General features: G+C 46.1%; 1 protein-coding gene across 2 annotated transcripts in view; it reads right to left on the bottom strand.

The window, feature by feature from the left end:
* LOC120914307 (chromosomal protein D1-like) overlaps nt 1-12,515 on the bottom strand; it is a 68,268-nt gene that overhangs the window by 32,108 nt on the left and 23,645 nt on the right. For both annotated transcript variants that reach the window (XM_040324951.1, XM_040324950.1), the window contains exons 5-6: nt 5,660-5,749; nt 1,621-1,764 (exon numbers count right to left, since the gene is read on the bottom strand). In XM_040324951.1, coding sequence (XP_040180885.1) covers nt 1,621-1,764; nt 5,660-5,749 — 234 coding nt within the window. The remainder of the gene's footprint in view (nt 1-1,620; nt 1,765-5,659; nt 5,750-12,515) is intronic.

Raw genomic sequence — 12,515 nt, 5'->3', positions numbered from 1 at the left:
AAAAAATCCCTATAGGCGATGCTTGAATTCTTTTTTACTGGTTACATGTTTTGAGTTACAGAGGAGGTCTAGTGCTAGAATTATTGCTCTCACTCGAACATTCGCGGCAACACCTCACGTGTGGTTTGAACACCGTTCTCATATGTGGGCGGGACTTACATATGCGTTCGCTTCTGCATGCGAGCACACGGGACAGTATTGTTAATTTTACTTACAAAATTTTTATTGATCACTTTTATTCCTATTACAAGGAATGTAAACATCCCTTGTAATAGGAATATGGCATGACAGGACCTCCTTTAAGTGAGATATGGGGTCAATAAGACCCCACGTCTCACCCCTAGGCTGGGAAGCCTAAAATCCCCCCCCCCCCCCCAAAAAAAAAAAAAAAAGGATCACCACTTCACAGCCGAAGCGGCGCCGTGTTTTTGAACGTCATAACATAGCGCCCGACATCCACCGATCAGAGACTCCGGCGACCATCTGGTTCCGCCAGAAATCTCTATGATCAACATCCGGGGCCAGCAGATCCTGTCACGACTCGCACAGGTGAGTCGGTAGAAGCGGCGGAACAGCCGCTATGACCATTCTTATGGTGTAGGGAATCGCCGGCTGAAAATGCCCATATCTGAATGATGCCTGCAGGCATCAATCAGATATACTACCACAAAGACGAGGAAGTCATATGACGGCCAGCGGTTGGCAAGTGCTTAATCTAGGTCTTTGCATGTTCTAGCAGCCCTAGTGAAGTAGACGGTTTGGGACATTGTTCTACATTAGTTTGCAGTTAGCAGGCAAAAGGTTGCTCCACACGGGTCTATATACTTATTGGTGACCAGCAGTGCCTCACCTATCCTTGTCACTCAAACCTGTCAGTATTTAGAGCTGGTGCAAGGATTTTTGACACCCTGGGCCAATGATGGCAAACCTTGTAGTTCCAAAAAATCTGGGTTGCCATTTCCCATGATGCTCAACTACACTGCAGAGTGCATGAGCATCATGGGAAATGTAGTTCCAAAACATCTGGGGTGCCAAGGTTCGCCATCATTGCCCTAGGTGAAACCTAATTTTTCCGCCCCCCCCTCCTTGGCTCCACCCCTGCCCCACCCCCTTTGCCCTGCCCATGTATACCCCACCTTTTTAATGAAGCGCCCATCAAATGCAGCCTCACCAGCGCCCATCAAATGCAGCCTCACCAGCGCCCATCAAATGCAGCCTCACCAGCGCCCATCAAATGCAGCCTCACCAGCGCCCATCAAATGCAGCCTCACCAGCGCCCATCAAATGCAGCCTCACCAGCGCCCATCAAATGCAGCCTCACCAGCGCCCATGAAATGCAGCCTCACCAGCGCCCATCAATGAATGTTTGCTTGCTTCCATTCATTCAGGAGTTGGTAAACAGACACAGTCCTCCGCCCGCCATTGCGCCTCTTACAGAGCGGTGGCTGCCTGCTGAGGCTTGGTTGCTCGTTGCAGAGAGAAGAGAGTAGGAACACCAGTGGCCGGGCGCCCCTAGGCAGCAGTGTGCCCTAGACGGCTGCCTAATTTGCCTAGTGGTAGCACCGGCCCTGTCAGTATTACAGCGCCTGACAACAGATGAAGAAAGAACAAACGTCTCACCCTTTTCGAAGTTATAGTTTTGTTCAAACTCCCCTTTGGCCTGCCTCTTCCACGTTTCGGGGTCAGGCCTTCATTCATATCATTGGTATATGAGGTTTTTCGAGGTCTACCCCTTCCTATTTTGCCTCCTGATGCAATCATTTTCTACAGAACAGAGAAAAAAAATGTAAGAAAGGTTCTAGCGCAATAAAACCTGTAAATACATAATAACTAGGATAAGCATGTATATAATATTACATTGTGTTAGACATTTCTTGTGTAGCAATAATAATACAAATACTTAACCTTAATGGCATCCCAGTTTTAGTCCGTAGGGTTCGATATTGAGTTGGCCCCGCCCTTTGAACCTATAACAGCTTCAACTCTTCTGGGAAGGCCGTCCACAAGGTTTAGGAGTGTCTATGGGAATGTTTGACCATTCTTCCAGAATCGCATTTGTGAGGTCAGGCACTGATGTGGACGAGAAGGCCTGGCTCCATTCGAATTCATCCCAAAAGTTTTCTATCGGATTGTGCAGGCCAGTCAAGTTCCTCCACCCCAAACTCGCTCATCCATGTCTTTATAGGCCTTGCTTTGTGCACTGGTGTGCAGCCATGTTGGAACAGGAAGGGGCCGTCCCCAAACTTTTCCCACAATGTTGGGAGCATGAACCTGTCCAAAATGTCTTGGTATACTGATGCTTTAAGAGGGGCCAAGCCCAACCCCTGAAAGACAACCCCACACATAACCCCTCCTCCCACCAAATGATTTAGACCAGTGCACATCGAATTTGCCGGTCACCTGCAATTGCTTCACAGAGAGGCAGAACTGGGATCCGCCTATGTAAACAAGGCAGATCTCCATTCTGACAGGGGAGAACATGGAGATTGTATGTTCCTAGTAATCAGGAACAGCGATCTCTGTGTTCTTCCTGTCAATACTTCCCCCCACACAGTTAGAAGCACGCTGAGAAAACACATTTAAAGTGGCTGTAAACCCTCTGGGGTTAGTTACACCTACAGGTAAGCCTAGATTAAGGCTTACCTGTAGGTGTTTGCAATATCTCCTAAACCTCCACGGTTTTATGAATCGATAATGCCGGCTTTGACGGCTACCGCGCGCATGCGCAGAGTGACATCATCGTCACTCCAGCCAATCACAGCGTCGGAGCAGCGATACACGGGAATGTAGCTTTCCGGAGAGATGTCTGTGGCCGGAGGGAGAGACGAGGATGGCTTCGATCTAAGGCAATTCATAATGAGCTAGTGATGCTAGACATACTAGCTCATTATGCCTTTGTCTTGCAGGTTTTTTTATTTTTTATTATGGGTTTTCAACCACTTTAACCCTTTGATCGCCGCTGTTAACCCCTTCCCTGCCAGTTTCATTTATACAGTAATCAGTGCATTTTATTAGCACCGATCACTGTATTGGTATAACTGGTCCCCAAAAAGTGTCACTTAGGGTCAGATTTGTCCGCCGCAATGTCACAGTCTGGCTACAACTAGCCGATTGCTGCCATTACTAGAAAAAAAAACAATAAAAAAAAAAAATGAAAAGCCCCTAAATCTATCCCATAGTTTGTAGACACTATAACTTTTGCAAAAAACAATCAATATACTCTTATTGGGATTTTCTTTACCTAGAGTATGTAGCAGAATACAGAAGAAATTTTTTTTTTTTACATAAAATACGTAAAATCCTTTTCTCTGTCATCCATGGACGGACACAGCTCCTCAAATCTTGACAGTTGGGTTATGTTCCTGTTCATAGGCGAGGACTAGGCAGAACATATTAGTTATCTTAAAAACATGTAACTTTAACAGCGTTAAACAGCCCCGCCCAGGGGGCGGTCCCTCCGGTCATAACCCCTCACCCTGCCGCATGCAGCTCAGTTTTTTTTCTGCCTAGCAGAGGAGAAGGACGTGGCTCCCTTTGGGCCCAGAGTCCTGAGGAGATATTTAATTTTTATTTATTTTATGTTTGTGATTCTTTTATCAACTGCCAGCTGGGCGACAGGCTGGATATTGTAGATCCTTGTAGTTTCCCCAGTCTAGCCATCGAGCGCGAGCAGACCTTAGCTACACGTTGAGTCGGCAACGACATACCCCATGGCTCCAGGGGTGGCCGGGGTCCACATATGACTGGGCTGCTGTTGTCTCACTCACAGTTGACCGGCCGACAGCTACTCCGTACCATCGGTTGTGGGTCTGTCCAGGGACGCGCCAGAAAGTTCTCGCAAGGACGGGCAAGTACGGTTCCTCCTGCCTCGGCGGGATGGAACAGCTGCGTCAGACGCGTTGGCAGGCCCCGTGGAGTCGGTATTGGTTGATTTATGCCTTTCCCCCACTGAAGTAGCTTCCTTGTCTCCTCCGCAGAGTGGACACAGAGGGGATCACGGTAATTCTCATCGCTCCGGATTGGCCCCCGGCGTCCTTGGTACGCCGACCTTGTGCGCCTGGTGGCGGATGCACCCTGGTGGCTGCATCCGCCTGACTCTCCTGCTTGCGAGCACAACACTACACACCAGGGAGAAAGCCTCGCATTACTGTGTGGCGTTACAGACAGAAGAACAGGAAGTGAGGATTTCTCAGAAGAAATAAGGACATTTAAAGCAAAATGGAAGGATGAGGTAAGTGAAGGAGGACTGCACCAAGGTAAAGTTAGAATTTAGGATTTTTTTTTTGTTCACCTTTACAATGTCTTTAATGGTGCTTAAGGCAGGTCTCTCATCCACGCCGCAAAAACAGCAGGACCCTGGAAACCGAATATGTTCTTGTACGCCACTCCATCTCTTCACACATAGAGATGTAAGCCTTCCAAGTGCGATGGATGGTAGATCTTCCGCGAAGATTACTTTTGCACCCTCAACATGATGGAAATTACCGAATCTGACAGACCCAGGTCCCATAGCACCTGGCTTTCAATAGCCATGCCGTTAAAACCTGCGACTGTAAAGCAGGATGAAGTATGGGACCTCAAGATAGAAGGTCCTCCCGCATGGGCAGCCTCCAGGGTGCATCTGCCTCCAGGGACACAAGGTCGGCGTACCAAGGACTCTGGGGCCAATCCGGAGTGATGAGAATCACTGTGATCCCCTCTGTGTCCACTCTGCGGAGCAGACGAGGAAGCAACTTCAGTGGGGGGAAAGGCATAAATCAACCGATAACGACCGAACGGGGCCACCAACACAACTGATGCAGCTGTTCCATCCCGCCGAGGCAGGAGGAACCGTACTTACCTGTCCTTGCGAGGACTTGCTGGCGTGTCCCTGAACAGACCCACAACAGATGTTACGGAGTAGCTGTCGGCCCCGGTCCACTGTGAGTGAGACAACAGCAGCCCAGTCATATGTGGACCCCGGAGCATATGCCCACCGGCCACCCCTGGAGCCATGTCGTGGCGGACCCAGCGCGTAGCTAAGGTCTGCTCACGCCCGATAGCTGGACTGGGGAAACTACAAGGATCTACAATATACAGCCTGTCACCCAGCCGGCAGTTGATAGAAGAATCACAAAAATAAAATAAATAAAAATTAAAAATCTCCTCAGAACTCTGGGCCCAAAGGGAGCCACGTCCTCCTCCCCTGCCAAGCAGAAAAAAACTGAGCTGCATGCTGCAGGGTGAGGGGTTATGACCGGAGGGACCGCCCCCTGGGCGGGGCTGTTCAACTCTGTTAAAGTTACATATTTTAAGATAACTAACATGTTCTGCCTAGTCCTCTCCTATGAACAGGAACATAACCCAAATGTCAAGATTTAAGGAGCCGAGTCTGTCCATGGACGAAAAGAGAAATATTGTTATTCTTTTCAAAATTGTCAATATTCTTTTGCTTATAGCGCAAAAAAGAAAAACCGCAGAAGTGATCAAATACCACCAAAAGAAAGCTCTATTGTTGGGGAAAAAATGACATTAATTTTATTTGGGTAAAATGTCACAAAACCGTGCAATTGTCAGTTAAAGTAATGCAGTGCCGTATAGTAAAAAATAGCCTGTCATTAAGGGGGTAAATCTTCCTGGGCCGAGGTGGTTAATCTTACAGTGTAATTCTCATTCTCACCATTAGAGTGGCCTTTGATGGCTTCTTATTTTTACTTCCCTTCGGCCTCCCTCTGGATCTCTTTGCACCTTCTTCACCGTCCGGTTTCACCTATAAAGAAGCAACACATCTCAGAAAATAGAAACACCTTCAAAGGACGTAACTTTAATAAAAATTACCAAGCTGGAAAACAAAAAATAAATTCCAGGCAATAAATGTACCCAACCAGTGAGCTACAAATACTTTAAAGTGTATCTAACCCAAAATAAAAATGTAATATATTGCAGCTTACCAGTCCTTAGATGTAGGGGCTGCGTTGTTTTTTTCAGGTTGTTTTCATTCATTTTTACCTGGTAATCCTGCCAGTAACACACTTTCTGTCCTAGGGTGACAACATTAGCTCAATGTATTGTATCTATGGGGAAGAAGCGTGGTCATCCTAGGACAGGACTACAGAACCCCGCAACCCCTTCTCATCACCATAACAGAAGGGAGGTGTTTTGTCGTCCTTAGAGACAGCTGGGAACTAGATCACTGATAGGAATGCAGCAAAGACAGGAAGTCATCAGCTTCCAAGATTTCTGGAAGGATCTACAAGTGTTTTTTTTTTCCCTTATAAAAAAAAAAAAAACACTTTTAAACACTATATTTAAGAAATGAAATAAGAGGAAACAATTGTTTGGGTTTCAATAAAGCAATATAGTGAAGCAATTTTCAAATTGAGATGCATGGATATATCGGCTGCTGAAAATAATCGTCCAAAAATAGGGTTATCTGCATTTTGCAGATACAAAAAAGTGCAGATAATGGCCAAAAATAAATTCATATTCATTTCACCCTCAGAAGATTTGACCCCTTTATGACCAGGTCATTTTTTGTGAGACGGCGAAGAAGAAGAAGGCGAAGAAAAAGGCGAAGAAAAAGGCGAAGAAAAAGGCAAAGAAAAAGGCAAAGAAAAAGGCAAAGAAAAAGGCAAAGAAAAAGGCAAAGAAAAAGAAAAAGGCGAAGAAAAAGGCGAAGAAAAAGAAAAAGGCGAAGAAAAAGAAGAAGAAGTCTTTTGGAAATCCCCCCCAGAAAACAATATTTTTACTTTCTGCTATAAAACATATCCAATAAAAAAAAGAATTTCTTCATGAATTTAGGTCACTATATATTCCACTACATATTTTTGGTAAAGAAAATCTCAATACGTGTATATTGATTGGTTTGTGCAAAAGTTATAGCGTCTACAAACTATGGGATTTTTTTTTTCTAGTAATGGCAGCAATCAGCGACTTATAGTGGGACTGCAATATTGCGGCGGACATTCCGACACTTTTTGGGAACCAGTGGCAATAAAAAAAGAAAAAAAAGGATGCACTGTCACTCTACTAATGACACTGGCTGGGAAGGGGTTAACAGAAAAAGGTAGCCTGACAACAGCACACCTCACCTGGCCCGAGATGGTAAGCAAGTAAAAGCAGCCTAAGCTTGATTCATTCAGACCACAACTCCAACATGTTTCACCCCACTCCAAGATAAAGCACCAGGGGTGGGATGAAACATGTTGGAGTTGTGGTCTGGATGAATCGAGCTTAGGCTGCTTTTACTTGCTTACCACTCAGGCCGGGTGAGGTGTGCTGCGGTCGGGCTATTTGTTTTGCATTATGCTTTGGGTCTGGACAGACCTTTCCTCAGCCTGCACGCTCACTGGTCAGCGGCATCCAACTAAGCAAACATTGACAGTCTGAGCGAGGACCCTCAAGCATTTAACATAGGTCGCACTGGGAAGGGGTTAACAGGGGCAATTCAAAGGGTTAACTGTGCGTAAAGCCAGTGTTTTTCTACAGTGTGGTAGGTGCTTTTATTTGGGGAAGGCATGGAGTATTGCCTCTGCTTTGCAGAGATACAGGACCCATACCATCCCTACTGATAGAACAGCGATCTGCCTTGTTTACATAGGCAGACTACCATTCTGCCTCTCTGCTGGATTATTAGGGGGTCCGTTCAGCTCTCGCTGTAAGCCATCATCGCCAGCATGCGGGTCCCCTACCTACATACACAGCCTTGAAAAAGTATTTGTACCCCTTGAAAATGTTCCACATTTTGTCATGTTACAACCAAAACCGTAAATGTATTTTATTGGGATTTTATGTGATAGACCAACACAAAGTGGCACATAATTGTGAAGTGGAAGGAAAATTATAATAGGATTTTTGTACTCACCGTAAAATCCTTTTCTCGGAGTTCATGGACAGACACTGCAGCATTCTTGACTTGTGGGTATTGGCCTTGAATCAGGACTGGACTAGGCAGAAAACTTGTTAGAAAGTGTTAAATCACATCAAACACTGTATAGTAGCGCCCAGGGGGCGGTCCCACTGGGTACAACCCCTCTTCCCTGCATCTCGCAGCTCAGTTCGTCAAAAAGCAGTACAAAACAATCCAAAAGAAAAAAGTAAAAATATTGCGCCAATCCTCTGAAAAAAAGCTGCCAGACTAGTTTTGTGATAAATTAAATGATAAAAGTGTGGCGCTATTACTGTGACGGAGAGATGTATAAATCCTAACGATAATACGCTCCCTTATAACAGCATAAAAGACCTCATAGGGCGTGATACCTTAGAGGAATGTGTGATAATTGAAGTGTAACACAAAAATGTGAATCACCAGATGCATATAAAATTGCAAACAAAAATATCTATATCCCAACCACATATAAAATGTAAAACATCAATAGCAGTAAAACAATGTGAAAATACCCTTAAGGTTAGAAAAATATATGTGTCACAAACACCACAAAAGTGAACAATGTGATAAGTCCACAAAGTTGGAATAATATGTGTCCTCACGGCCTACACAGATGGACCGATTATGGCCACAGGTAATCCAATTGCCTTTCAACATAGGATGGAAACAGCGTGAGTTGACAACACACCCAGGAGTGCCTCCACCATCCAATTAGGGGATAAAAGATGGGTACTCTTACCGGACAGCGTGGATCCAATTCACCGTATGGCAGTATATCTTTGCAAGCATGGGAAGCTAAATCAACGCTTCAGCGGGAATCCTCATGGGACAAAACAAGCAATAGCCATGTCGTTAAAGCCAACGACTGTAAAGCAGGATGAAGTATGGGACCTTGCAACAGGTGGTCCTCTCGCAGCGGTAGACGCCAGGGGACATCTGCCCCCAGACGTACTAAGTCGGTGTACCAGGGACCCCGAGGCCAATCCGGAGCAATTAGGATCATAGGAATCCCCTCTGCCTCCACCCTGCAAAGCAGATGGGGGGGAAGAAGCTTTAGGGGAGGAAAAGCATAAATTAGCCGATACTGACCCCACGGTGCCACCGTGGCAAAGGAGCTGAAACACATCCGTGTGTAGAGACCATTCTCCTTGGTCCAGCATCTGGCGATTTAGGTAGTCCACCTGCCAGTTTTCCACGCCCGGAATGTATATGGCCGACAGAGCCGGTACGCTCCTTTCTGCCCACCTCAGGATGTGAGAGACCTCCAATGCTGCAGCCGAGCTTCTTGTTCCTCCTTGATGGTTGACATATGCCACCGCCGTGGTGTTGTCCAACTGGATGCCCCTGTAGCCTCTGAGACCACATGGAGAGGCAAAGCCTGATCGCCTGAAGTTCCAGGACATTGATCAGCAGGCGGGATTAGTCCGGAGTCCAGCAACCCTGGGCCGACTGAACCCCCCCCCCCCCCCCCGACTCCCCCCCAACCGGTAACACTGGCATCCGTCGTGATCACCATCCAGTGAAAAAGGAAGGAACGACTTCCCGGACAGAAGTGCCAGTGATGTCAGCCACCAAACCAGGGAGGTTCTGACTAGGCGGCTCACCTGGATTTGACAATCCAGGGATAATGGGCACCGGTCCCATCTGACAGAATTTCCTTCTGCAACACTCGAGTGTGAAATTGAGCCAACGGAACCACCTCGAAGGAGGCTACCATGAGACCCAGGACCCGCATGCAAAAAACGGAGTGACAAGCAACTTTGGGATGTCAACCACCGCACTGCAGTCTGAAGAGTCTGCAGCTTCTCCCCTGGGAGAAAAACCCTCGGCACTGAGGAGTCCAGAATCAAGCCCAGATATTCTAGGCGTTGAGTCGGTACCAATACTGACTTCTGAGTGTTCAACACCAAACCAATGTCTCGGAGGGTCTGACAGGTTATTGACAAGTCCTCCTCTAATTCTGAGCTTGAAGTGGCCCTCAGAAGAAGGTCATCCAAGTAGCCCACGATAGCGGGGGCAGAATCGGGGCGAGCACCTTGGTGAACACCCTTGGCGCTGACGCCAGGCCAAAAGGGAGAGCCACAAATTGATAGTGGTCCTCCCCGGCCGCAAAACGCAGAAATCTCTGATGCATATGGGTACATATGCGTCCTTGATGTCCAAGGATGCCAGAAAATCCCCCAGATGGAGAGCAGCGTCAACAGAGCGAACCGACTCCATTATGAATCTTTGTACTTTCACAAAGCAATTATGGGCCTTGAGATCCAGGATTGGATGAACCCCATCCTTCTTTGGTACTACGAACAGATTTGAGTAAAACCCCTGAAATCGTTCCTGCACTGGGACAGGTATGATCACCCCGCATACCAGCAGATCCTGAACCGCACCCGAAAAAATAGAAAAAACTCCAGGGAAGGGAGCCATGGCCTTCTCCTATGCTAGACAAAAAAAAAAAAAAAACTGAGTTGCGAGATGCAGGGAGAAAGGTTGTACCCAGAGGACCACCCCCTGGGCGGTACTGTACAGTGTTTGATGCGATTAACACTTTCTGATTAGTTTTCTGCCTAGTCCACTCCTGATTGAAGGCCAATACCCACAAGTCAAGAATGCTGCCGTGTCCGTCCATAAACGGAAGAGAAAAATGGTTTTCCAAATAAATATCTGAAAAGTGTGGGGGGTACATTTGTATTCAGCCCCCCTGAGTCAATACTTTGTAGAACCCCCTTTCCCTGCAATTACAGCTGCAAGTCTTTTTGGGGATGTTTACCAGCTTTGCACATCCAAAGACTGAAATTTTTGCCCATTCTTCTCTGCAAAATATCTCAAGCTCTGTCAGATTGGATGGAGAGCGCCTGTGAACAGCAATTTTCAAGTCTTGCCACAGATTCTCAATGCGATTTAGGTCTGGACTTTGACTGGAACATCCTAACACATGAATATGCTTTTATCTAAACCATTCCATTGTAGCTCTGGCTGTATGTTTAGGGTCGTTGTCCGGCTGGAAGGTGAACCTCCTCCCCAGTCTCAAGTCTTTTGAAGACCGACAGGTTTTCTTCTAAGATTGTCCTGTATTTGGCTCCATCCATCTTCCCATCAATTCTGACCAGCTTCCCTGTTGAAGAAAACCCTCCCCACAACATGATGCTGCCACCACCATGTTTCACGGTGGGGATGGTGTGTTCAGGGTGATGTGCAGTGTTAGTTTTCCGCCACACATAGCGTTCTGACCAGAGCACCTTCTTCCACATGTTTGCTGTGTCCCCCACATGGCTTCTCACAAACGGGACTTCTTATGGCTTTCTTTCAAACAATGTCTTTCTTCTTGCCACTCTTCCATAAAGGGCAGATTTGTGGAGAGACCACTAATAGTTGTCCTGTGGACAGATTCTCCCACCTGAGCGGTGCATCTCTTGGCTGATTCTCTGATTAATGCTCTACTTAACTGGCCTGTCAGTTTAGGTGGACGGCCATGTCTTGGTCGGTTTGCAGTTGTGCCATACTCTCTCCATTTTCGGATTATGGATTGAACAGAGCTCCGTGAGATGTTCAAAACTTGGGATATTTCTTATTTTATTTTTTTTATAACCTAACCCTGCTTTAAACATCTCCACAATTGTATCTCAGAACTGTCCGGTGTGTTCCTTGGCCTTCGTGATGCCGTTTGTTGACTTTTAAAGACTTTCAAACAAACCTCTGAGGACTTCACAGAACAGCTGTATTTATAGTGAGATTAAATTGCACGCAGGTGGACTCTATTTACTAATTAGGTGACTTCTGAAGGCAATTGGTTCTACTAGTTAGGGGTACCAGAGTAAAGGAGGCTAAATACAAATGTACACCACACTTTTCACATACTTATTTGTAAAACATGTTGAAAACCATTTATCATTTCCCATCCACTTCACAATTATGTGCCACTTTGTTGGTCTATCATATAAAATCCCAATAAAACACTTTAACGTTTTTGGTTGTAACAAAATGTGGAAAATTTCAATGAGTATAAACTTTTTCAAGGGTGTGTGTGTGTATGTGTATATATATATATATATATATATATATTACACACACACAAATATATATATATATATATATATATATATATATATATATATATATATATATATATATATATATATATATTTGTGTGTGTGTAATATATATATATATATATATATATATATATATACACACACATATACATACATATATACATATATACACACACACACACACACACACACACACACACACACACACACACAGTATTTATCGGCGTATACCGCGCACTTTTTTGCCCTGAAAATCAGGGCAAAATCGTGGGTGCGTGGTATACGCCGATACCCGCGCCGAGTTTTGAATACTGCGCCGACATATACCGAGCGCAGTACACTCGGGTATAGTCGGCCAGTCTCGGCTCCTTCCGCGCTCACGTCCTGGACGTACAGGACGTGAGCGCGAGTGTCGCCGAGCCTGCCCGACAATACACGTGTACTGCGCTCTGTATATGTCGGCGCAGTATTCAAACTCGGCGTGGGAAACGAGCGGGGAGGACGCCGCAGAAGGACGCCGGACCCGACGAAGAGGACACCCGAAGCCCGCAGACGGACCCCGGACCCGACGAAGAGGACACCCGAAGCCGCAGAAGGAC

The sequence above is a fragment of the Rana temporaria genome, chromosome 9 (assembly GCF_905171775.1).
Source record: "Rana temporaria chromosome 9, aRanTem1.1, whole genome shotgun sequence".
Lineage (NCBI taxonomy): Eukaryota > Metazoa > Chordata > Amphibia > Anura > Ranidae > Rana > Rana temporaria.
Note: the sequence above shows the minus strand (reverse complement) of the source record. Positions and strands in the feature narration are given on the sequence as shown.